The sequence below is a fragment of the Pteronotus mesoamericanus genome, unplaced genomic scaffold (assembly GCF_021234165.1).
Source record: "Pteronotus mesoamericanus isolate MK-2021 breed Mesoamerican mustached bat unplaced genomic scaffold, CSHL_Meso_final contig_2, whole genome shotgun sequence".
Classification (NCBI taxonomy): Eukaryota; Metazoa; Chordata; class Mammalia; order Chiroptera; family Mormoopidae; genus Pteronotus; species Pteronotus mesoamericanus.
This window is the reverse complement of record NW_026555084.1, coordinates 12,109,183-12,135,532: the sequence shown is the minus strand read 5'-3', so window position 1 is coordinate 12,135,532 and position 26,350 is coordinate 12,109,183. Positions and strand designations below refer to the sequence as shown.

General features: G+C 47.1%; 1 protein-coding gene across 1 annotated transcript; it reads right to left on the bottom strand.

Moving 5' to 3' along the window:
- On the bottom strand, window positions 1-26,350 carry FAXDC2 (fatty acid hydroxylase domain containing 2). Its single transcript, XM_054568129.1, has 9 exons — window positions 26,196-26,350; window positions 13,523-13,570; window positions 11,056-11,147; window positions 10,838-10,941; window positions 7,554-7,675; window positions 4,264-4,469; window positions 3,707-3,812; window positions 3,162-3,328; window positions 1-2,121 (listed from the first exon to the last, which is right to left on the bottom strand). Exons 2-9 carry the CDS (start codon window positions 13,568-13,570, stop codon window positions 1,968-1,970), a joined length of 999 nt encoding a protein of 332 aa, XP_054424104.1. The 5' UTR covers window positions 26,196-26,350; the 3' UTR covers window positions 1-1,967.

The following is a 26,350-nucleotide window of genomic DNA, read 5'->3' as shown; positions in this document are numbered from 1 at the left end:
GTTGGCAGGTGCTTTCATACCTCCCATGGCCCCCGTAGGCCAGAGACTGTAGGAGATTGTGGCCAGGGCTTCTGCAGACTCATTTGGATAGGAAGGCAGTGAATTCAACCTCGCTTCCGTGGCCTGATAGGGACATGTGTGCCAGAGGCCACTGCTTGCTTTGATTGTGCCTGCACCACTGTCGCTGCCAGAAGCCACATGATCGTGACTGTTGGAACAAATGTCGGAGAAAAGAAACTGACGCAGCGAATGCAGCTAAAGGAACTCAGTTTATTTTCCACGCTTCCTCCTTTCACATCCACGTTTTCCTCTGCCTCAGCCTTTTCTTGAGCCTTAGATGTGAACCAACCTCAAGGGCCATTCTGTTCGGTGCAGGAGAGGGTAAGGCTGCGCCCCGCTGGCAGGGCCCAACCACTCGCCTGCCCGCAGGTGAAAGGACAGCCTCTTGTCCCCTTAGGCGCCCTGCAGAGACTTCATACTCTCCAGACCTTAAACGGAAGAAATGTTCTCATTCTTCCTCTTTCTCCATACTCACTCATTTCCTGCCCTTGTTGAAGACGGGCTATTGTCTAAATGTTTATTTGTAGGAATAGGTTATGGGTGCAGGCCAGCGGCTGTGTCAATGCACTGCAGTTGTACTTCAAGCTAAGGGTATGAGTCGTCCTAGGGAGAGCCCAGGCGCACAAATGCTGGAGGTGGGTGGGGCTTTGAAAGGCCAGGGAGGACTGGTGAGCACCCAGCTGGCCTACTGGGCAGGTTCTCTGGGGTCCTGGGACTGATGGGAAGAAGTCCTTTTTAATGGTTCTGCCTGGAGGCTTGGCCATATCAGGTGTTAAAGTATTGTATAGCGCTACAGTGGGTGGTTACCTGGACTACTAGAACTGAAAGTTGAACAGACACCAAGTATGTATAAGACTGTAGTAACTGACAATGGTGGCCTTCAAATCAGAGAGGTCTTGAGGTTGTTCTCAGGAGCCACAGGGTTCCCGTCAGTCTGTCTGCTGAGGAAGAGCCAGGGTGGGGACTGCTTCACCCCCAGCAGCTCTGTAGTTTTGTTTTAGATAAGGTAGGTTCCTGGTAAAATTTCGGTTGGAAAGGTGCCCCGGCTAAAATTCTAAATAAATGGTGTTGAAACAACAGGGGGAAATAATGAGGATTTTGCCCTTTGTTCAGCTGTGTCTTTCTTGCCTTCTCCTTGGATGAAGAGGGTTCTAGACCCTGGTCCTGCTTCTGGGGCTAATGAGGGGCCCCAGTCAAGTGTCTCCAAAGGTCAGCAACTCGGACCTTTCTTTCTGTGGGTTAGAGGGCCCCCATTTTAGCAGGTGCGCAGGGCTTGGCCTTTGTTCCCCAGGTAGGGCTGAAGGTATTGGCATTTGGCCTGCGCCTCTTTGGTGTCTCAGTTGTAATCCAGGGAGGAGTTTCTATGATCGGTATTTTTCCCTTCCGAGAGGGATGATGTATGTTTGCAGTGGGTCAGAGATAAAATGGGAACTCTGTCACTGACTCAGGGTGTTTGGGACGGGCAGTGGGGTCTTGAGCCCCGTGACTGTAGCCAGGGTGTTGGGGCCCTGACTGGAGTAGGGCATGAGAAGTTTGGGGGACAGGAAAGGGGTAACATGCTATCTACTGGTTCCCCTACACCCTGGCAGCAGAAGGGGCTCCCTGGAGCCATGTCACCTCCAGTGTGGCTGCTACCTGCCATCCTCTCCATCTTGCCTACCCAAGGAGTCATCTGGGGTCTCCTTTAAGCGAACTTAGGGCTCCCTTGAGGGAGGGGTAACCAGGGCAGTGGGGGGAGACTTCGCCTACATCTACATCTCCCGGAAACAACCGGCCCCCTGCCCTCCTGGCGCTGTCTTTAGAGAGTGCGTGGCCGAATGAGCAAGTCCTTAGGTGCCATCAGGAGGCCTCAGGCCACCCGGTAGTCTGCCGCGGAGGGGACAGTCAGGATGGCCCCAGGCCCCCTCTCATTCCATCTTCGGGGAGTCGGGGATGCTCTCAGAGAGGGGGGTGAAGCCCAGCAGGAGGATGTGTCTCTCGTAGGCCTTGGTCTGCTTAAACACGGTGTCAGTCCCGTGGAGGTGGTCCAGCACGCCCAGCACCCCGTAGCACTGGTTGAACCTATGGAGAGAGAAGGGTGCTGGAGGTGCATGTGCTGATGCCCGCAATTCATTTGCACCAGCCTCTCGCGCATGTCTAAGCTCTCATGCCGCCCCCCGCCCCGTCCCCCGACTCCCCCCACACTGACCTAACAGCCTGCATCAGAATAACCAAGGGAGAAGCTGCTTGCGCACATTCCCAGGGCTCCTCCAGGCTGACCATCTACAGTCTTCCCCTGAAAAGCTCTCTATGCGACTGCAACGCACACAAGTCAGAACCTGTGGCAGAACTCTGTTTGTTCAGGGAGGTTCAGGGACTGCTTGAATCAGTAACCCCTGGAACACCTATTAAAATGCAGATTCCCAGACCCTGCTCCTTCTTTCCCACCCCCCAACCACTGTGATTTAGCATCTTTAGAGTGGACCCTAGGAGCCAGTATTTGGGAAGCACATCTCCGGCGACTCTGGTGCAGGAGGCTCACAGACACACTTAGGAAAGCCTGGAGGCTCTCAGTGCACAAGTCCCTTTGAATTGCACGCAGGATTTGTTTTTTAATATCCTCACCTGAGGACATTTTTTCATTGCTTTTAGAGAGAGAGGAAGCGGGGAGAGAGAGAGCAACGATGTGAGAAACCGATCGGTTGCCTTCTTGAATGCACCCTGACTGGGGATTGAACCCATAACCTGGGTATGTGCCCTGACCGGGGATTGAACCCCCAACCTTTCGGTCTAAGGGACGATGCTCCAACCAAATGAGCCGCACTGGCCCAGGGTAGGTTTTTATGTATATGTACCTTTTTCTGACAGTGCCCATAAGCTTATATTGGATACTCAAATGGGTCCAAGACCTAAATAAACCAAACTGCAGGGAAATCCAGGGTCAGAAGGAAAACAGCAAGGTGGTCTGGGATCCAGCATGGTCATTATTTCCCCCATCTCCAGATGTCTCCCTCCACTAGCACCCACATTTAAACTGAGACACCAGTGTCCGCTAACAGAAGCCCCGGGAGTAAAGGTGGCGGTTCCTGCCCAGGGGCCCACAGTGGGAAAGGGGGTCTTACTTGAGGTGGTGATAGTCATGGAATTCAGGTGAAGGCAGGAAGGGGAGGTGGTAGCCGCAGTGGGAGATGGTGGTGACGATGAGGGCCAAGGAAGACCACACGACGATGGAGGACAAGTGGGAGCCCATTACCAGGGGGCCCGCCACCGCCGGCAGCATGTTAGAGACCTGGAAGGAGAGGGCAGTCGGACGGTGGGCTCCAGGAGGTGAAGGGGTCCCGGCTGTGGGCCCCCTTTGCCCCAGGGTGGTACCAGGAAGACTTCCTTGACTCGAGTCTGATGAAGCTGATTTTCAGGACCTTGATTTGCTGGAATCCTTCACCTTTGTAACTTAGGACAAGTTACTTATGGTTTGAGCCTCAACTTCCTCGTTAGCAAAGCAAGGATTAAAGGCGTTCTTGGGAGGATTAGATGAGATAACCTGTGTTGGGCACCTAGCATGGCCTGGCACATGCTCAGGTAGCAGTAAGTGGTAGCCGTTTAGTGGGGACGAGGAAGGGGCTGGGCCTGTGCCCTCTGCTTCCGCGGGCAGCGGAGCTCTACTCACCACATGCTCGATAGGGTGGGCGTAGAGGGAGATCACGCCTATGGGAGCCGTCCACTCGTGGTGTTTCTTATGGATTTTCTTGTACAATTTTGGGTGGTGAAGGAGCCTGGAAAATGGTTAACAGTTAATCTGCCAATCTCCCTCCCTCCCCCACTAGATCAGGAGAAACCAAAGGCAGGAACCAGGGGTTACATTAATGGAGCAGGGCTGAAAACACACAGGCCTGCGTTTGAGTTCTACCCTACCCCTTACGCTGCGTAATTTAGGGATGGGTTACTTTGCGTCTCTGCACCTCAGTGGTATCAGCTGTAAAATGGGGAGGAAGCCCAGAAAGGATTCTCTATGGAAATGAATGGGAAAAACCCTGCTGCGCCAGTGAATGGAGAAGGCGCTCTCTTCTGGACGTTCCCAGTTGCCTCAAGTTGGCAGTTGTGGAACAGAGTCATCTCCCTGTTCGTTACTTCGTGGGCGGCTTTTAGGCCAGGTGGCGCTGCCTGCTACTCCGAGGCCCTGCTTCCATGTGAGCCGGAGCAGAGCAGGGAGGCGGCCGCGCTCACCGGTGGGAGTAGTAGAACAGGACCTCCTCGATCAGAGTGAAGACAGCCAGCTCCAGGAGGAACCAGTGGAAAGTGGGCAGCTCTCGGCGGCAAGGGTCTCTCCACAACTTGAGAGTGGGATACAGGAGGACCATAATGGGGAGGGAGATCAGGAACTGGTTGATCAGAACCGTGCGGATAGACTGGCGGAGTTTCACAGGGTCCACCTGCCCAAGGGAAGAGAGGGGAGAGACGGACAAGACTGTGAGGAAAAGGTCTTTTCCTTCCGGAGACTTGGCTCCACTGTGACCTGCTCACAGGAAGCCCTCACTCAGAGATGGAAGGCAGGGGGGACGTCTGGCCGTGGCCGGCAGCCCCTGACTGCTGCCCAGCCCCGGGGGGGAACCATCTGGTAACGCCCCTGCCTTTGGAAACTCCTGTCCTGGCAGCCTTCAGTCGCTGCCTGAACCTGCCATCTGCTTCCTGGTCCTGCAACTATCACCATTGTCCTCCCCAGTTCTCTGGCCAAGCCTTTGGGGGGCATCCAGGGCACTTGCAGAAGACTCTCAACTCTCAGGCTGATATCCTTTTTCAGCCTTTCAGCCCCTCCTCATCTGGAGCACCTTGACCATGATCAGATGCAGAGATCAGGTCACCTGCCTTGTGATGTGGTCCAGCCTCACTGGAGTGGGCCCGTAGTGCAGCAGGTGAGCCAGGTAGCTGCCTGTCGGGCCTCCTGACGAACTTCCTGCGACCTCATCTTCCTGGTTTCCACGGCAGGGCTGTCCAAGGGGGCCCTGCCTGAGCATTCTCTCCAGGGTCACTGGGGAGAGCTGGCCCCAAACACCCATCATGCGGCGGCATTTCCCTGAGAATCAGTCGCCCCCTGGCCCTTCTCTGCATCAGCACAGCAGGGGTCCCAGGAATAGCCCCGCAATCCCAGGCCACTTCCTGGGGTCTGACGCACGGGCCTAGGATGGGTCAGGAGGGATTTCTTCCTGAGCTCCCTCTGCAAGCTGTAGGTGTCTCTGCCCCACGGTGAGCCTGGGTCCACGGTGGTCCTCAGGCCCTAAACCTTCCCCTTCCTCCAGCTTGGCATTATTTTAGGAGACACAAGCTGAAGGCTTTAGGGTGAAATCTTACCATGCTTAGAACTTTCAAATGCTTACACAAGAAATTACGGAGGCATAGATATTTATATTTTTATATATTGATGAAGCTAATGTAAAATGTTTAAAATTGGTGCATCTAGGTGACGTGTAAATGAGTGATTACTGCACTATTTCAACTTTTGTATATATATTTACAGTTGTTCATAATTACAAAATGTTGGGGGGGAAGAATGGACAGAGAGAAATGGAAAACTTTGGATAAAGAGCTTTGCTGTAACAGGGAGCGCAAACATGAGTGGTAGTGAGCATGGGAGATGGAGTTTTGTTTGGTTTTAAGATGAAAAATATTACAGCATGTTGATAACAATCCAGAGAGGAATAACCTAGGAGAGGATGGAAAAAAGGATACATTGAAAGAGAAGCGAGAATGGCTGGAACAGCTCCCTGGGGCAGACAAGAGGCGGGGGCTGCAGCGTGCAGCTTGCAGAGGGATGGCCGTGATCGGGGCGAGGAGAGCTCACCTGCTCTATCAGGTGGGCAGGCAGAGCATGTGGGGCAGTCTGGACACTCTCCTCCGCTTGCTCCGCTTTACTTAGTGAAGAGGAGGCAAAGCCATCCTGTTCCAGCAGGTTAGGGGAGGCGGTGGGGAGATTTGAGGAAAGAGGAGCGGTGGGAACTAGCTATCGGGGGGGAGCAGAGAGTAAACGGACCAGGGACGGAGCATTCAGGTCCCACGTGAGGATCTGTTTTTGATGTCTTAGGGGAGGGATCAGGCCTTTCTGGAATCGGCCAAAGACTACACGGCCTCCTGGGCTTCCTTCCCGCTCGTGTGTCCGCCTGAGGATGCGCACAGGGTAGGAGCACTGGAGCTGGAGTCAGGCGAGATGAGCCCTGGCTCTGTTTCCTGGTACCAGCCTGACCTTCATCTAGTCACTGGTCCTTTCTGGACCTCAGCTTCTGCAAAATGTGGCACCTTCCCTGTGCGGCTCTCCAGTTGCAGTCGGCTGGGAAGTGTTGCTGTGTGAGGCGATACTAGTGAGAGCTGGTGCAGCCCCGAGGCTAACGGCATGAGCCCTGGCATCCGAAAGCTCGTGTGTGAGTCGTGGTCCTGCCCACATCATGTCTCAAAGCCTGCGTTTTCTCATCTGAACCATGAAGGTCATTACAGTGCTTGGCCTGGAAGATGTAAGCATGTAGTCAACGGTGCCTGGTAAGGAGACCCCCAAGATCTGACAGGTCAAGGGCTCGCAGTGGCCAAGCATTGGTTTGGGTTGGGCACTTAGGCTCCAGTCTATCCTGCCAAGCTGGACCTGGAGGAAGCCCCCTGGCTGGCTGGCAGCTCTTGTCCCAAGTGAGCCAGGCCAACAGCTCTGGTTCAAGAAGGAGCTTCCCGAAAGCCTGGCCCAAGGAGACTATTTCCCACCCATTCTGCTTTCTGGAGTGCTGGGCTGGCGGGAGCTCCCTGCGGCTGAGGTGATTCACCAGGCACCAGGGCGGATCATTGAGAGATGATTGTCTTCTCTGGGAGAGAAGCCAGGGTGTGGTTTGGGTGGAGCTGGGCAAAGAACCTGGGTTGAAGACTCAGCTTCTTTCTTGCTGGGTAAGGAAAGGCTCCTGGCGGTTGTCAGAGCACCGCGCAGGTAAGCAGGGCTCAGGGAGCTTGGGGCTCACTTGCCGGTGCTGGGTAAGTAGACGTGTGTGCTGGCCTTCTCTCCCCACCTGGGGGCCAGTTCCTTATAAGTGGGGCTGGGCCTTGTTTATCGTGGGTGAACTCAGCACCACTGTTTGAACTGAATAATTAGGAAGGAGGATGTGCTTGAAAAACCACCCCCACCTACACATTGGGAATCCACACTACCCATCTGTAATCGTGGGGTCAGCCATGCACGACAGCCGTTATCCTCGGTTTCAGTGTCCAGCCATGGCTTTCCCTGCTCCTGTGGCTGAGGGTGGAGCTGCCTGCAGGGACAGGGTGGGGCTGGGGGTCAGAAGACCAGAACAGTAGTCTCCACGGCCGGCTCTGAGATTCGGGCCAAACTATTTCCTCTCTCTGACCTCCTGCCTTGGGGGAGCCTCGTACACCATAACCTGGCTCACCCCAGCCATGGTCTCTTCTGGGCCAGTGCTGGGAATTCTGAGAGTGTGGCTGTAGCACCTGCAGTCCTGGTTGAGACCAGGAGGAGCTGCGGCAACTCTTACCGGATCGTTCTTGCCAACCTGAATCCGGTAGCGGGAGATGAAGTTGGGTTTCCCGGTTGTGTCAACCACCAGTAGAAGCCCATTGAAGCCCCAGAAGCACAGAGCAGGCACGTAGGTGACACCTAGGGTTGGGAAGCAGAGGGGACAGTCAGGGCGACCTCAGGTTCTCACAGCACTGGCATTAACCGACCTCACACTTGACGGTGACCCAGGCAGCCTTGTACACAGTCCCTGGCCACGGAGGTCTCGGTGCTCAAGGCCAGGGGACCTACCTGTCGTCCTGAGTGGCACCAATTAGCTGAGGGAAGCTTGGACGGGTCACTACTTAAGGAGTGTCTTCACTTATTTTCTTAGTTGTAATATAGGGACAACCACCTTTGTTTTGGTGGTTAAACACCAAAAAACCAAAACCAAACAAACAAAAAACCCCAAAAGTCTATGCTATAAAATATAAATCAGTATAGGCTGACATTTGGGAGTCTGTACCCCCTTGAACCCTTTGAATTTCCAATGAAGGGAGAAGCAAAGGAAGTATGGTATGGTTCGGAATGAGCACTGGATAAGGAGTCCATTGGGGGGCGTGATCCCTGTCACCCTACTAACTGAGCAGCGCGACCTCAGGTGTCCGTATGTCCCAAGGGCTTCTTGGTTAAACAGCCTTCATACCCCACTCTCCCGGGCAGTCGTGGTCCAGACTAGTGTATTCATGGCTCTGAGCATTCCTGCAGCAGAGAAACCTGCTTGACCTTGTTGAACTCAACCTTTCCCAGGCTTTCTTTACCTAGAACTCTGTTTTCTCAGAACACATAAAAATAGGACAGCCATGCATGCCAGTTCACCCGGGACAATTTTGAATGACCTCTGTCATTCCAGCATAATTAATAACACCTCATTTACTCTCACAATGTCTCTATTTGGATGATGTGATGTGGTATATGGCCATCCCACCGATTACCATTCCACGGCACTGATGTCGTGTAGGATATATTAGAAAATGATGATCGAGACTTAAAATTTAGATTTTTTTGCTCCCCATCCCACTTTCTGCTCCACATCCCACTTCTCCATTAAGTCATTCCAAGTATTGCCGATGGCCTACTGTGAAAAAACGAGCACTTTGCCCATCCCAATTTAACCTAACACTGATAATATTAACTTTAATTGTCCATGTTTGCCTTCTCCTCTAGAGTCAATATCTAACAGACAGGATGTTTTAACCCTGTGTCCCTGTATCCCTCCTCCATCGACCACAGTCCTTTGTGGCAGTTGGTATCTGAAAAATACTTGGCCAGCATGGCGGGCACATATGATTGGCACAAATATCCTGGAGGGCAGTTTGGCAGTATCTGAAGTAAAAGACAGACAAAGACAGAGGAAAGGAAAAAAGGACACACATATACATATCAGTGTGCATCACAGCATTTTTAATTTAAGATTTTATTTATTTATTTTTAGAGAGAGGGGAGGGAGAAAGACAGGGAGAGAAACATCAACTAGTTGCCTCGGGCACACCCCCAACTGGGGACCTGGTCCGCAATCCAGGTATGTACCCTGACTCGGAATCGGAACCGCAGCCTTCAGGTGCCTAGGCCAACGCACAATCCACTGAGCCACACCATCCAGGGCATACGGCATTTTTTTTTTAAATGGTAGAACATTTAAGCAACCTAAATGTCCATTAGTAGGAAACGGGCTACATTGGAATGGACTGGGCAGCTTAAAATATTAAGTAAATCTATATTAATTGACATAGAAAGATATCCACAATCTATCTAATGAAAAAAAAGTTTTAAAAAATGTGGTGTCTTGCCCTGACTGGTGTGGCTCAGTTGGTGGTCATCATCCTGCAAAGCAAAAGGCTGCCAGTTCGATTCCCAGTCAGAACACATGCCTGGGTTGTGGGTTCAGTCTCTTGTCAGGGCGCATACGAGAGGCAGCTGATTGATGTTTCTCCCTCACATCGATGTTTCTCTACCTCTATTTCTCCTTCCTGTCCCCTCTCTCTGAAAATAAATAAATAAAACCTTTAAAAAACATAAAAATGAAAAAGGTGGTGTCATAAGTTCAACCATATATCCAATATATAAGAGATATAATATAAAATGTTAATACATTTGAGAGTGGCTATTTCTTAGATATGGAAAAATGGGTGATTTCTCACCAGCTTTATGATTATATGAATTGTCTGATTTTCATTTTAACAATGAGCATGTATCTACTTTGAACCTTAATAACAAACTTTTTCATTTTGGAAAAAAAAAATTTGGGGGAGGTGGTTGCCTAGTGAGCCATCCATGAGGGCGGCTGCCTACTTGGAAACCCAAGGGCTCCTTGAGGAATACTGACTGAAAACCACAGGAGAGAACCTTGAACTTTCTTCCATCTCTAACGCTTCCAATTGCAAATATTTTTTGTCTGATATTTGCTTATTGCCGAAGTACTAGGTAGTATTCTCGGTATCGTAACAGAGATATGTAAAATGTTTTCCCACGTTTTCCCCATGGCCATGTGCAGTCCGCACCGTTCTTTTCAATGGCTGCCTAAGATTCCTTTGAACCAGTCATACTCCATGTTCAGCCCATTTTCAGAGTTGTCCTTCCAGCTGAAAACAGGGGACATTTTATTTGCACTTTTGCCTTAGGACAACTGAAGCTTTCTTTAGATCTCCCTTTCTAGACCATGATGTTGTTTTTTGATGGGGGGAGACAAACACTTAAATATCTTAAATATCTCTATCTCCTCCATACAAGGTTATCCCAGAGCAAAGCTAACAACTATTATTTGAGTGAATGAGGACATTCGCTATTGCAGGGTAGGCTGTTATAAATAGTTGAAATGGCCTTTTCTTCCACTACGTTTCCTCAGGCTTGTTTCGAGCCACTCACAGGGTCAGTAAATATTTGAGCGGCCCCTTGCTGCCCAGCCCCCAGGGTTAGATGGCACCAAGTACAAGGACTCAGCCTCACATGCCACAGAGCTTGCTCTCTGCACTTGTGGACCTGGCACCATGTTTATACAAACTATTTCTTTTTTCAGTTTTCTATTTTTTGGGGGAGGGAGGCTTCCATTTCTCAACTTCTTTTGTCCGATACCCTTAGACATCCATTGCAGGTTGCCCACAAGCTTATCATTCTCGGGGCTTAGCACTGTCCTAAACTTTTAAGTCCTTATTCCTTGTAATAGTGCCCTGAGAAGTCCCAAAGCAGGGGACAAAACAATAGGACAAGAGCAAACTATAGTCAGGTACTCCAGCCCTGGGGGGTGGGGGTGTCGAGGAGGCTCACTTATCATGAAGAGGATCCACTCCTTCCCTTCGAATGTGAACAGCAGCCTCTCCCACTGGGCTTGCCAGAAGTAGCCAGAAGCTCCCCAAAATCTCTGTAGATGCCTTGGAAGAAAAAAATCTCTCAGGTTTCTGGGTGAAGACCGGTGGGCGCTCTGATCCCAGACCACCACCCCGCTGCCCTCAGGCCCTGAATTAAAGCTGACCCACCAGACTCACCATGTGACTGAGTTCCAGAAGGCTACAAGCAAGAGGAGGCCAGAGCCCAGGATGAAAGCTGTCCTCCTCATGGAGCCCCAGATGTGTCCTTCCTAGGAGGATATGGGAGTGTCAGGCCCCCTCAAGCCTGCCTTCCCACACTGCTCACTCCCCGCTGAGGCTGCAGGGCGCTGTGTGACCAAGGTGCAGCTGTGCCAGCCCTGCACATCTGCTGACCTTTCCCCAGCTTCCAGGGGAGGCTTATCAGGAGCCCTGCGGCCGCGCACGGGTGTGTTCCTGAACATCGAGCTCGAGATCAGGTGAGGGAAACGAACCAACCTGACTCCAGAGGAAGTGTCAGGCAATTCTGTCCCCCAGAGAAGGGCAGGCGAGCCGCCTAGCAGCTGTGGGATTTTGTCACCAGTCTCTTGTTGAACAGAGATGCCTATTATGTACACAATGGAATCACCTGGGAGCGTTTTTTAAAAATTCAGATGTTCAGGCCCCTCCCAATCCAACTATCTAAGAGTCTCTGGGGTGGAGCCTGGGCCTCCGGATTTTTAAAAGCTCCCCAGCTAATTGCAAGGCGGAGATGGCCATCACAGAAGGGTCTGCAGAATCCTTAGTGAGGGCCTAGGGACTTCACTGCAGCCATGAGCCATGTCTACTTTCCATCCCCAACACCTCTTTGCTCTTGAAAAAAGAGTAAGTGAATGTATGTGCTGACGTTTAATAATTCCTCTGCCTTCCAGCAAGACGGCCAAGGTTGCCAGCTGGGCAGGACGATGAGCAGTTCCAGGGGCAAAGTGCAGACCCCTGGCTGTCACTGGGAGCTGCTGAGGCGTCCCTCAGAGCCTGACGCAGAGACCATTGCAAGCTTGACATCGCACAGGAAGGGCACAGACTGGGAGCGGGAAAACACTGGAGACCAGGTGAGTCGCCAATTTCTACTGTGCCACCGACAGGAATGACAAAGGTCCCTTACATCCCCGATGGAGTCCGCTGATGCTTTCAAGGGAGGGAACGGTAGGTGCCTGTCCCTGCGTGCCTGGGGCACACCTGCAGTCAGTGAACTGGGCCAAGTCCTAAGGGATTGAATAGGACGCTACGTTTTAACCCAGACTTTTGAGATCTGAAGGAGGAGATTGTTTTGATTGAGTCCTTCAGAGCCACCTGAGTCTGCACAGAATCGTTTCTTCTCAGCTGATCCACCCCACCTTTGATCAAAAGATCAAAGAGAAGCAGGTCAGTTTCCAGGGCTGGTGAAAAGCTCCGGAAGGGCCAGTGCTCATCGGGGCCTTGAGCTCCAACACTGAGCTTTTCTCTCCTTCTCCGTGTCCCTCTCCATCCCTGCGGACGGGCGGGACCCACAGGACCGGAGGAACTTGTTCTTTTATGCAGGCCATTCCAAGGTCACCCCAAGCTTGTCAGACGGGTTACCTTGGGCTTTTGCAATCATTCCTTTTCTGGGATTCAAAGGACTTTTTCCATGAATTTTCCAAACTCACTAGGAATTTTTCATTTGAGTCTTTTAAAATTGTTTTTATTGATTGACTTTAGAGAGAGAAAGAACAAGGGGGAGAGAGAGAGAGAGAAACTGATATGTTGTTTCACTTATTTATGCACTCACTGGTTGACCCTTGTATGTGCCCTGACTGGGGATTGAACCCTCAACCCTGGCGTATTGGGACAGCTCTCTAACTAACTGAGCTACCCGGCCAGGGCTCATTTGAGTTTAATCAAATCAAGCTTAGTCAAATTATAAACCTTAATTTCACACCCTGGCCGGTGTGGCTCAGTTGTTTGGAATGTTGTCCTGTAACCGAAAGGTTGCGGGTTTGATTCCCTGTCAGGCATACACCCAGGCTGTGGGTTCCGTCCCTGAGCTGGATGTGTGTGGGAGGCAACCAATCAATGCTTCTCTCTCACATCGATGTTTCTCTTTCCTTCCCCCCTCTCTCTCTCTCTCTCAGCAATGAAAAAATGTCCCCAGGTGAATATTAAAAAAAAAAAAAAACATACACAGACCTTAATTTCACATTTAAGATTAGATATTTTTTCAGGGCTTGTGGTGTTTTCTCTCTCCAGCAGCCCAAGCAAAGGGTGTACAAAGAGAACACAGGTCTCTGTGGAGTACAGAAGCATGCAGTACAGAGGTTAGCTGGGGTCAAGAGCTGGCTCCCAGCCCCCGTTTCCAGTCCCCAAGGGGCCTCTCTTGTCCCCAGAGCAGTTCTAGAGAGGGGCGGTTCCAAAGGCCTGAGGCGTGGGGCACTTTAAGGACCAAGAGGAAATGCTGGGGGAGCTGTCGGCAGGCTGCTCCTGTGCGTAGGCCGAGGAGCTTTGCTCGTAAGTGCTGTCCACTCGGCTACTGAAATGGGCACATCGCCCATGGCTCAGTTACCCCTACACCTTGGGGGAGGCGTCAGATACGCAGCAGATAGGGAGAGTCACTGGCTGCATCCTCACCAGGTGGGTAGGTGGGATTTACCTGCTTTGGCTTCTCGCCATGCAGCTGACTCCTGGCTTCTCCTTTCATCTGAAATAAGAAAGCAGAGGTGGTGAGTCTGGATGTCATTTCACACGCAACCCAGGAAGCAGGGAATGAAGAACGTCAAGGAGAATGGCTAGCCGTGGTTTTTAGATAGATAAACTGGTTAGAAGAAATAATAGACTACATAAAAAAGATACAAAATACTTAGTAATTTTAATAAGACACACGCAAAATCTAGATGAAAACTTTAAAATACTCCTGAAGGACACAAATGTGGACTTGAATAAATAGGAAGACAGGTCACATAATTGGATGGGAAGACTCAGCATCATAAAGTCAGCAGTTTCCCCCAAATTAACTTATAAATTCAAAGTTATCTCAATATAAGCACAAACAGGTTTGTTGTTGCTGTTACTGGAACCAGACAAACTGATTCTAAAATTTACATGGAGAAATAAATAAGAATAGGCAGGGAAACACCAGAAAGGAAGAAGAGTAGTGGAGGGAAAGGGGATAAAGGATAGTAGGTCTAGCAACATATAAAAACATATTATAAAACTTTTCAAAAAATGTGTTTATTCTCTTTTCATTTTTTCAAGCTACTAAAGAGTTATTGCTGTAAGATAAAGGAATGATATAGCCAGGACTTAAATAGTAGTTCTAACTTGAGTTGGTTCAATTTATATTCTTTGTTATTATTTGTTGATTGGTTTACATACAAAGACCAAGATTTTCCTGAAAGCAATCAGCAGTTCTATGGAACAGTAAATACATAGAAATGCCACACATGAACCCCCTTTTAAAATGCAGCCTAACAAGAAGTGGCTAGAAGGGGAAGCATTTGCAATGTGCTTGAGGTCTCCATGTGTAGGCAGGACAAAATAAATCTTTCCAGGAGTCATTAGTAAAACTGATAGTTAATAAGTGGAGAGACTAAGGTTTGCTCGTTTTTATTTTTTAATGTGATGTTGCAGACATTCCCTAGTTATATAAAGAAAATGATCACACACACACAAAATTTTTTTTAATTTAAGGAATCCAAACAGTGGTCATTACACTACTGGATAACAGTTCCAATATTAACAAATGATGAACACAGATTGAAACCCAATTGTATCTCTATTTAGATAGCAAAATAAACAAAAAGCACCAAAAAAAGTCATTGTCTATTATATATGCTGAAAGAAATGTTTTCGGCCATGTAAACACATTAAGTTTGCTTTTCCCTGCTTTTATTTTTATGTATCGCAAGTCAATGCATACAGCGATAAACTACTTTGAATAAAAAACTAAAAGCCTTTATTCTCAGTAGATTACACAGTGTTTTGGTACTAGAGTTTTGGCCTAAATTTGGGGACGATATTTCATTTACAACAAGCTAATTCAGTACTATCAAAAACACCTACAAAAATAGAAGTCCCCCACACTTATACTCCATAGAACTGTAAAATGTGAAAAGGTAGAAACTTCCTGGGATTTCCCAATGTATCTGGAAAGCACCGCCAGCCTAAGGAAAGCACTAGGGCCAAATGAGCAGCCTGGCAGGGGGCGTGTTTCCACTGCGATGCTTGTATTCATGCAAGGAGTGTTCCAGAAACAGCAGTCCTCGACACCCCTCTTGATCACGAAGATAGGTACAGTCTCTGACAGTTCACCCTGTTCTTGGGCCAACACTGCCTGTCTGATGCTGTGGTGGCCCCACACTGAGGTCAAGGCCAGCGCACCCGCCGTTTCTTGCAGCAGCGCATCCTGTTGGCTTTGTGGCAGTGTTAGGGTTGTGTCTGCATCGTGTCTTCCATCTGTTGCGGGCGAGCATCCAGTGTTTCAAGATGGTGTCCAAACTTGTCCTTCGAGGTGGAGATCTTGGGTTCAGGTTCATGCTCCTCAGTGTAGCGTCCGCAGATCTGACTGAGCCTGCCGCAGACCTGCCTTTGGTCACTGTGGCTGCAGGGATGGCCACCGCAGGCCCCCTCCCCAGCCCTTATTCTCAAGAAATTCATTGCCTGACTTTTCTGATGGTTTGTCTTCAGCCTGTATTCTGGCAACTTGTGTGTGCCCCTCTGAATGACCTTTTAAATCTTGGTCTTTCTCAGTTCTTTTTTTTTTTTTTTTTTTTTAAGATTTTATTTATTTACTTTTAGAGAGAGGGGAGGGAGTGAGAAAGAGAGAGAGAGAAACATGCAAGAGATACAGCGATTGGCTGCCTCTCATCCCCCCCGCTAGCTGGGGAACCTGGCCTGCAACCCAAGCATGTGCCCTGACTGGGAATCAAACCAGCGACCTTCAATTCACAGGCAGGACTCAATCCACCGAGCCACACCAGCCCCGCCAGGGCTTCAGGTCCTTCTTTCTTGGCATTCTTATTAAGTGCTTTTGCAACAAACTTAAAATATCTGTGTTTGAAACAAAGCCATGACTTTTCTAGGAAGGCCATACCCTGGGATGGTGGCTGGGTTTAGGGGGAGGGGGGCTGAGCTGGCAGCCAGCGTGACTCTGTTGAGTGTCCCACTCACTACCTGTTTTACTGTAAAGATTGAATAAATGAAAGAGTGGGGCTAGCCCCTGTATAGGCATACATATACAACAGATTAGGAAGTCCAGAAATAGGCTGAAAATATATATGGGAATTTAGCATATGATAAAAAGAAAACAGTATTATTGGGATCTCAATTGGACAGATGCTGAACCTCCCCCATAAAAAGAGAAATGTGAATTAAGACTGCAATGAGGTGCTGTTCCTCGCCTATCGGTGTGGCAAAAATCCAAAATTTTGATCACCTGCTCTGATGCTGAAGCTAAGGGGACTTTAAAATTGTATTTGTTCTTCCTTTTAAAAGATACTTTTCTCGATATCTAATTCACATAGCATAATATTGACCTCATTTAAATGGCTTTTAGAATAATCACAGTGTTGTGCAACCACCACTCCCGTTGGTTGTTATTTTCATTTCCCATAAGAGAAACCCTGCACCCCTCAGCCATTGCTCCCAGCCCCTCTGCCCCGCACCCCCCTCTAGGTATAAGGACCACTGACCCACTTCCTGTTTCTATGGACCTGCCTCTTCTGGACATTTCATAGCAATGGAATCCTACCATGTGTGGCTTTTTGAGTCTGGCTTCTTTCACTTAGCTTAATGTTTCCAAGGCTCATCCATGTTCTTACATGTATCAGGACTTCCTTCCTTTTATTGCCAAATAACATTCCATTATATGGATAGATCATATTTTGCTTATCTGTTCATCTGTTGATGGACATTTGAGTTGTTTTCAGATTGTGACTAATATGAAAAATGCTGTGAATATTCATGTATAAATTCTTGTGTGGACATATTTTAAAATTCCTCCAGGACACATGCCTAGAAATGGAATTGCTGGCTCACATAGCAACTATATTTAACCTTTTGAGGACCTGCCAAACTGTTTTCCAAGTGGTTGCATCATTTTACATCCCCTATAGCAATGTGTGAGGATTCCAATTTTCCCCATCCTCACCTATTGAATAGTACCATAACCTGGCTGAAGAGGAGCGTGACAGATCATCTGGTCCTGCCGTGTGACCAGGATGAAGGAACCTAGACATAGGAGGGGAGGTGACCTCTCAGAGTTCATAGATGGCAAAGTCAGGATCAGTGGGACATTGTATTCTGTTGTATTTGATGATTGAACTCGGTTTTATTATTCTAGGTGCATGTCTACCAGCTGTGACCATAGGAAATATTGCTTCCCTTTACTCACATTTCTTCTAGGTTACTCAGGTGACTTACGAAGTCAGGCAGCAGCAGAAGCGATGGGCAAGCCGCTCACCATCTCCGCTCTGAGTCACAGGACAGAAGGAAGGATGCAGTCAGCTCAGAGAAGCAGCCTGCTGGGGACAAGTGCTGGGACATTTGAAACCCAGTCAGGGAGATAGCATCTGACTTAAGAAAAGGCACCAGAATGTTTGGCGGGTGTTGGCCCAACCCCCACCTGGAGGTGGGGAATGGATTTCGGCCACTCTACAGCCACCTCCACAGCCCACCGCAGCCCCACCTGGGCCTGCTTCTTTGCCATGCCTGCTCCCTCCTCCAGCTCCCGCTGTAGCCTGGGTGACAGCAGGGGACCTGTTGTGGCTTGTAGGTGTGGAGCTCTGCCTCTCCCTGACTTCTCATGGAAACGGAGTGGAGCTGAGGCACTCACTTCCTGCGCTGACACAGGATGCCAGGCAGGTTGCTTTGCATACCTGGTTGTTGGTGGTGGGGGGTGTCTTCCATAGTCACATTCTGTACCAGCTGAGGCTTCCAGAAGAGCTGAGCAAGCATTTCAGGACGGGCAGTCTCAGCCCACATGGATGGGCTATAGCCCTGCCCCACATCTAGGACAACAGTGTCACTTAATAATCTGGGTTGATAGGGATTCCAAAGAATTCTCCTTTATATAATGATTTTCTCCACCTTCGTTGTCCAGAGCATTTCCGGCTGGCCCGGTCCTGGGCTTGGCCCACACTGTCACGATGGATGAGGCCCCACTCAGAGAAGCCACCCTTCTTTTGCACAGCAATAGGATTTTGGGATGAAGCAGGTCATTTTCTTTCTTTTTTTTTTTTAATTTTCAAAAATTCTGTCCTGAGGATATATTTGTTGATTTTAGAGAGAGAGGAAGAGAGAGAGAGAGAAACATTGATCTGTTGCCTCCCATATGCGCCCTGAGCAGGGATCGAACCTACAGCCTAGGTATGTGCCCTGATCAGGAATCAAACCCACAACATTTTGGTGCACAGAACGACTCTCCAACTGAGTCACCTGGCGAGGGCAAGGCAGGCCATTTGCAATTTGCCTGCTGCCCAGAGTTCCCAAAGCACACAGATCACTAGGCGTGAGGAAGCCAGTGGTGCTAGGAACCTTTGGGGATAAGCCAGTCGGGGGTCCTGACAACAAGGAAGCAAACATTCAAGGAAACGCCACAGCTGGGGAAGACCTGGAGAGCTGCGTGTCTGCAAACCACCTGCAGATGGGGAACCTTGGCATGGCCATGGCTTCCCTCCGCGGTGCTTGTTCAGAAGTGTAGAAGGTCTGTTGACCCTGCTGAGATGTCAAGATAAGCGTCCTGTTTGGGAAGGAAGCTGAGGGGATTGTTTATCTCTCTGTCTGTCTGCCTTTTAAGTTTCCAGGACTCTTCTTGCAATGCCATGCCATGGGAATGTCATGTACAAGTCAAAGTCTCCTTTCTAGCCTTTTCCCAGTGTCTTATCGTCACCACTATCTTTGCTAAGAGCTTGCAAAGTCAATGAGACACGCATGACCTTCGATCTTTCGGAAGCTCACCCAGTCCTTCCCAGAACATTTATGAAGAACTTGCTCAGTGAAAGGAGCCCTGGAGATGCAAAGACAAATGAGAAACTCCGTCTGGATGCATAAACCCATCACTCCAAAATCTGTACAGAAAGCACTGGGCTGGAGGTCTGGGCCGCAGCTAGGAAAATACTGAGTAGGGCAGGAGACCTGGCACATCCAGGAAATCTTTAAAAGAGGACAGTGCACAGGCTTTCTCTGTCCTCATGGGCACAGGATCTCCAACAGCACTGAAGCTTTCCCTCCCAGACTAGGTTTCAGCTTATCCAAGGAAGGCTGGGTTTTAGTTAGACCAGACTTTTTTTTAAAGCAAGCTAGAGGTAGAATCTGCCACATGAATATAAAATCTGCCATTCAAGATATTCCTTCTTCCGTTATTTAGTTCCCAGAAGAAGCAGCACACTTTTTATGAGGGCTTAGATGATAAATTCCTATGAATAAATTAGTACACCGAAGTTTTTCTCTTTGGAGGAAGTGGTATGCTTTCTTATGGAATGAAAATAAGAAATAAGCAGTTTATCCCTACCCCCACCCTTTTTTCTCTGACGATAAGCTCAGAGTTAAATTTAATGCTCAATTATACTTCTTGGGATTTTTTTTTTCTATTATTTAATTCCATGTGTTAAAAATGATATATATATACAAGGATGTTCATTGTGAAATTGTCTTTTTGTTTTGTTTTCTTTATCCTCACTTGAGGATATTTTTCATTTCTTTTAGAGTGAGATGAAGGGAGAGAGAGAAATACCCACATGCGAGAGAAACATTGATCATTTGCCTCCCATACGTGTCCAGACCATGGATTGTACAGGGGCTAAACCTGCAACCCAAGCATGCACCCTGACTGGGAATCAAACCCACAACCTTTTGGTTTGGGGACGTCATTCCAACCAACTGCGCCAACCAGCCAAGGCATTGTGCAATTGTTTTTAATGGCTAAAGATTGGAAACAACTTAAATTCCATCAAGAGAGGGTTGCTTAAATAAATTATATTACATTCAGTAATGAAACATTCTGCAGCCATTAAAGAAATGGGGCAGTTTTATGTGTACTCGCCAGGAGTATGAAGTGAAAAGAAGCAATGTGTGGAGCATATACAACTGTGCACGTGTGTATTTGCATGCTGTTTGTGTATGAGTAAAAATAATGTATAATAGTAGATTAGCATTGGAAAGATATCCGTGATGCTGGTTGGAACAGTGGCTTCTGGTAAGCTGAACGGGGCTGCTGAGGGGCAGGATAGAAGGAAGCCTACCTTTTCACTGTCTTCCATTTTTTCTGTTTTGAATTCTGTACCATGACTGTATTTTACCTACTCAGAAAATTACAGAAACATTTAAACAGTTTTTAAAAAATTCAAGGCCCATCCACAGGAAATATTTTACTGAAGAGTCATAGAGTAATTTGCTCTCCCTTTACTCTAAATCAGATTAATTTCAATTCCTGACAGACTTTGTGAAGTCTTTGTCCCTTTTGAAACTGTATGCCTGTTTTTCCATGTTCATTTTTCAGGGTAGAAAGATCCATGGCTTTTATTAGATTGTTAAAGGTAACTATGATGAATTAAGAACCAGTGTCCTGTTTTCTTCTTTTTCCTTCCTCCTCTTTCCCCTCCTTCCTCTCCTCCTCCTCCTCCTCTTTATTTATTTATTTTTTGTTAACAATTTGATATGGTCTGAAGGCAAAGCAATAGCAGTAAAGCACCTTGTTCTTTGCTATACAGATCACAACCTCTTCTACCCCATCAAAGCAGTATGCAAGGTAGTTATTAAGTGCCTGAAAGTTTCTAATCAGTTTTTATTTATTTGAAGCTGTTCTATTGTGTACATCTTTTTATTGGAAGCTATCTCAAATTCTTTTGAGATGGAAGCCAGGGATAAAGTATACATAAACAAAACCAGATGTTAACATGAAGAACAAAACCTAAGAGAGCCTGCGATGATACAAGTACAACAGACCTTGGCCTTGGGAGGAGGCAGCTCTGGTTGATTTCACAAGGCAGGGTGCTGATGCTCATCGAACCTATGTTGTAAAAACCAAGTGTTGCTGAGACTGAGTGATTCAAGGCTGATAGATAAATTTGACCTTGAAACCCTCTGCTCCACGTAAACCTTCTGGCCAAAGTGAAAGTGATTGTTTATCTTTTGATGGTGAAGGGTTCATTTGGCTGCAGGAGTCACAGCATTTATCTGTTGACATCTGACTTCATTAGGAGCAACTACGTATTTCCTAACCTGCCATTTGTTCTTTGGCTAAGCGAGTAGCCCACACGCTATCTCCCAAGATCCTTATCGAGGTAGCAGACTCCTCTAGGCTACTCAATCCTATCATTCTGCTGAATATTTTATGCCAAAGCAGCTTGTTTTCTGTACGTCCATACCTGTCCGCAGACATGTTTTCAGTTTTAAGTGAACAGAGTCCATCAGAAAGATTCTAGGGGAGACACATTGGGGGCAGATGTGTCTTTACCTAGAGAAGCTCCTTAACATTCTTTGCCAATGGTAGTGCTCAAGTTAGAAATTTTGGCAAACTAGCCCTCGTTGGGTAGCTCAGTTGATTAGAGCATCTTTCTGACACACCAAGGTTGTGGGTTTGATCCCTAGGCAGGGCACATACAAAGAATCACCCAATAAATACATAAGTCAGTAGAACAACAAATCAATGTTTCTCTCTCTCTTCCTCTCTCTCTGAAAGAAAGAAAAGAAATTTTGGCAAACAAAATTAACAACAATTATTAAATATTAAACATATCAAAGTACTATAATCATCACATTTTTATTGTGCTTCCTCTATCTCTACCTTTTGAAGTCTCTCATCTAAGAACCCGAAGTTAGCAGTTGTTTTAAGCTCATCTATTCTAATGCCCCATTATCCATCTGAATAAATGGAGGCCTAGAGATATTCCGTATTCAACTTCAAATTACACGGCTATTTAGTGGCAAATTGAATTCAGTGCTCATTATACCAACTGAATCTGCAAAAAGTATAGAATGTGCTGATGTTAGTGAATGCAGGGTACGTATCAGGACTGTAATGAGACACAAAAGAATGAGATCAGCTTCTGTTTGCCCTGCATAGTGGGTTAGATATTGTTTGTGTGTGTCTTTAATACCAAAGGAAAAACAGAACATCCTCACCCGAGAATATATTTCTTCATTTGAGAAAGAAAGAGAAACATCCACATGGGATAGAAACATTGATCCGTTGGTTGCCTTCCATTTGCACCCACAATGGGGATCAGAGCCACAACATTTTGTTGTACAGGGCACGGCTCCAACCAACTGAGCCATTGGCCAGGGCTAGAACACGTTTTTCTAAAATAGGAATCATCCTTTCAAGAAACATTCATTGTGTGCTAGATACATTGTTAGACACAAGGGATACAAAGATAAATAAGACATGCTTCTTGTCCTATTTAATAAAGTAATACTAGATAACTTTGATTTTTCCAAATGAGAAAGTATATAGGAGGAGGTTATGAAATAGAATTTATGATGAGAATGCATTCAGGGAAAAGAAAGAAATGAAATGCATTGTAAGTATTCTGATACTTTACTTCAAGTCTTTTTTTTTTTTAGATTTTATTTATTTTTAGAGAAAGGGGAAGGAAGGGAGAAACATCAATGTGTGGTTGTCTCTCTCATGTCCCCAACTGGTACCTGGCCTGCAACCCAGGGATGTGCCCTGACTGGGAATCAAACCAGTGACCCTTTGGTTCACAGGCCGGTGCTCAATCCACTGAGCCACACCAGCCAGGGCTTATTCTGATACTTTATAACAATGAATTGATTCCTCCTTAAAGGGAATTTGATATGTATTGTGGGATTATTCAAATTAGATACTTTTTCGTGTGGTTCTTTCAAAAGCAGACGATTCTCCCAATCTAGGTAAAAGGCACAGGGAGGTTACAGCTGATGCTTATGACCTCAGGGACGGATACAGGACAGCGGACTGGAGAGAGGGTGGGAGGAGTAGAGAATTTAATTTTATGTGTTATTTGTAGCCTGATTCTTTCAGATTCCATGTTCCTGGATATCCAGTATGGTTGAGGAATGTTCCCATTTTATAGGTATAAGATTTATAATCTTTATTGAATGTGCAAGGTTTCTTTGTAAACATCTTATAAAATTCTTACAATTATTTACCTTTAGAGGAGGAAAAAAAAAAACAAAAACGAGCTTGTGGAGCATCTGATCTACCCTGTCTATTTTATAGCTAAGGAGATAAAGCTAAGACAGCAGAACTGACTCGTTCCAAACTCCACACACTTTGTGGCAAAACCGAGGCTTCCTAACCCTTCACCTAGGGCGCCATACGTTTTTGGAATAGTGCCAATTCTGTTTCATCTGTGGAAAATGACTCAAGGAGAGGGCTAACGACATGGACTGAAACTCCTGGTATTGCAGGCCGTTGGCATCCTTAGCAAAAGCCAAGCAACCTGCTGCCAGGGCTGAGGAGTCAGATCTGCAATGCAGTGACACCGCCAAAAGCCTCTGGTGAAGAGGGGTTTGAGGAGCTGCTCTGACCAAGGTCTGTGCCTAAGTGAGACTTTGCAGGAAAAAGGTCTTCATTCAAGGAGATGAAATGCACGAACGGAAAGGTTAAACTCTGAGACAAAAACAGCTTCCTTTCGCTGCCACCCTGTGCCTGAACCCTTGAGTTTGTGGTCCCCCTGGACGGGCGTGCCCTGGAGGCCGAAGGCCTGCCTATCTTGTTTACTCTATCTACAGCACCAGATACTCAGGAAGCATTTGTCGGACAAATAAAAGAAGGGGAAATGAATGAAAAGCATTGTGTTTTTGGCCCCAGAAAGTGCCCAGCATTTGCTGTTGAATAAATATCTCAGCACCTTCCCCTGTACTAACCATTTTCCTGTCTCAGGTCAAGTTGGGGCTCAGAGCACTTCTGCTTTACCATACAGAATGGAATCTTTCTTCCCCAACCAGAGAAACTTAGTTGGAGTTGCACATGAAACAATGAGACACACCACAAGTCTTTTTGTTTCTTCTCCATCTTGCCTTGTTTGCCAAAAGGCCTGGACAGGAACCGCAACACCCTGGGTCTGTTGTTCACTCCCTTTGGCACACTGACTGTATTCATCTCAACCAGCAAACTTTGTTAAGCCTAGATAACAGAACTGACTTGTCCTAAACTCCACAGTTTCTGGCAAAAGCCAGTCTTGCTAACCACTTTTCTTGGGGCTACATGTGTTTTTGGATTAGCACAAACGTGCAGCACCTGCCATAGGTACTACCAGGCCACTAGCAACCCTAAGGCGGGAGACATTGTTGATGAATCTCAGTATGTTGCATCAAAACAGCTTTGACATGGTTATCTAGCTCCTAGCCCACACATCTGTCTTGGGCCTTCACATTTTTAAGACTTGTAATGGCCCCATCACTTCCAGGTGACTTTGGCAGGTTAGAGAGAAGCAATTAGACCACAGCTGCTTCCTGCTGGTCTCTTCCAGTCAGCTTTCCCTCTTTTGAGATCTGACTGGGGAGTTCCTCTTACACATAGTTTTGAAGCCAAACCCAAGTCCATATGACAGAATTACCTTCCAGCTGCTACCAAAAGAAGACAACAGAAGAGGTAGGCGGTACAAACAGAGGCAGAGGTCACACACTTCAGTGACAGACATACAGGGTACTCTGTGCACTAAGAAAATGTCCCAGCAGCCACATGCATAAGCATGAAACTAGACAATTATCTTTCAACCAAACTGAAAAATGAACTCAAAGTGGATAAGGACTTGAATGTAACACCCAAAACCATAAAATACAGAGAAAACATAAATATTAGGTTTCTGGATATCAGTCTTAGCAATGTTTTTGTGAATTTAATTTCCATGGCAAAGGAAACTAAAGCACAAATAAACAAATGGGACTACATCAAACTAAAGCGCTTCTGTACAGCAAAAAACAAAACAAAACAAAACAAAAAAACCAATCCCCAAAAACTAGAAAAAAAACACCACATCAACAAAATGAAAAGGCAACCTCCCGAATGGGAGAAGATATTTGCAAATCATATACCTGATAAGCAGTTAATATAATATACAAAATATACAAAGAACTCAAACATCTCAACAACAACAACAACAACAAAATCAATAAAAAATGGACAAGGGCTCTAAGCTGGCATTTTCCCAAAGAAGACATACAGATGGCCAACAGGCACATGAAAAGATGTTCAACATCACTACTTATTAGGGAACTGGAAATCAAAACCACAATAAGGTATTACCTCACACCTGTTAGAATGGCTGTCATCAAAAAGACAAGAAATAATAAATGTTGGTGATGAGGAGAAAAGACAACCCTTGTGCACTGTTGGTCGGATGTAAATTAGTGTAGCCACTGGGGAAAACAGTATAAAGATTTCTCAAATTACCGTAAGGCCCAGCTATGTCTCTTCTGGGTATTTATCCAAAGAACATGAAGTACTAATTTAAAAAAATATATGCACACCTATGTTCATTGCAGCAGTATTCACAATAGTCAAGGCAAGGAGGGCCTTGGCTGGGTAGCACAGTTGGTTAGAGCATCATCCCTTTACACTGAGGCTGCAGGCTCGATCCCCAGTCAGGACACATATAAGAATCAACCAGTGAATGCATAAATAAGTGGAACAACAAATCGATGCTTCTCTCTCTTAAATCAATAAAAAAAGAAACAAGATACGGGAATAACCTAAGTGTTCATCGACCACTAAATGGATAAAGGAAAGTGTGGTATATATACAACAGAATATTACTCAGCCATAAAAAGGTGAAATCCTGCCATTTACGACACCCTACATGGACCTTAAAGGTCTTATACTAAGTAAAATAAGTCAGATGGAAAAAGACAAGCACCATATGATTTCCCTCGTAGGTGGGATATAAAACAAAACAAATGAGCAAACAACAACAATAAACAAAAAAACTTACAGAGGCAGGCGACAGATCCGTGCTTACCGGAGGGGGACGGGGTGGAGGGAGGGCCAAATGGGTAAAGGGGGTCAGCTGCATCATGAGGGGTGGCAGCTAGACTTCGGGGTGTGAGCATGATGCAGTACGTACAGATGCTGAACTATAATGTTGCACGCCTGAAACATACAATGTTATACACCAACCTTACCTCAATTTAAAATTCTTTAGAATTAATTAAGAAAGAAGGAAGTTAAGGAGAACGAAGAAAACATCCTGGGACATTGTTCAGACACAGATCTCACCTGTACCGAGAGTGGAGCGGACAAGGAGGTGGCAGGGGTGAGAAGAATGCACTTTGCCTTTCTTTAAATGAATTTTAACTGGTCTTGACCTTGGCAAACAGCGTGCCTCCCGGCAGCTCCCGCTTACCTCTGCAGTGGGCTGATTCCCAGCTCCTCCAAGGTTCCGGCCACAGCTCAGGGCTGCTGTTTCTTCCCCTTCAGCCCCTACCTCGGTGGCTGCTGTTCCACTGCTGCCGCTTAAGCCTGTTGTCCCCTGCTGTCCCCTGTTGTTACTGGAGTGGG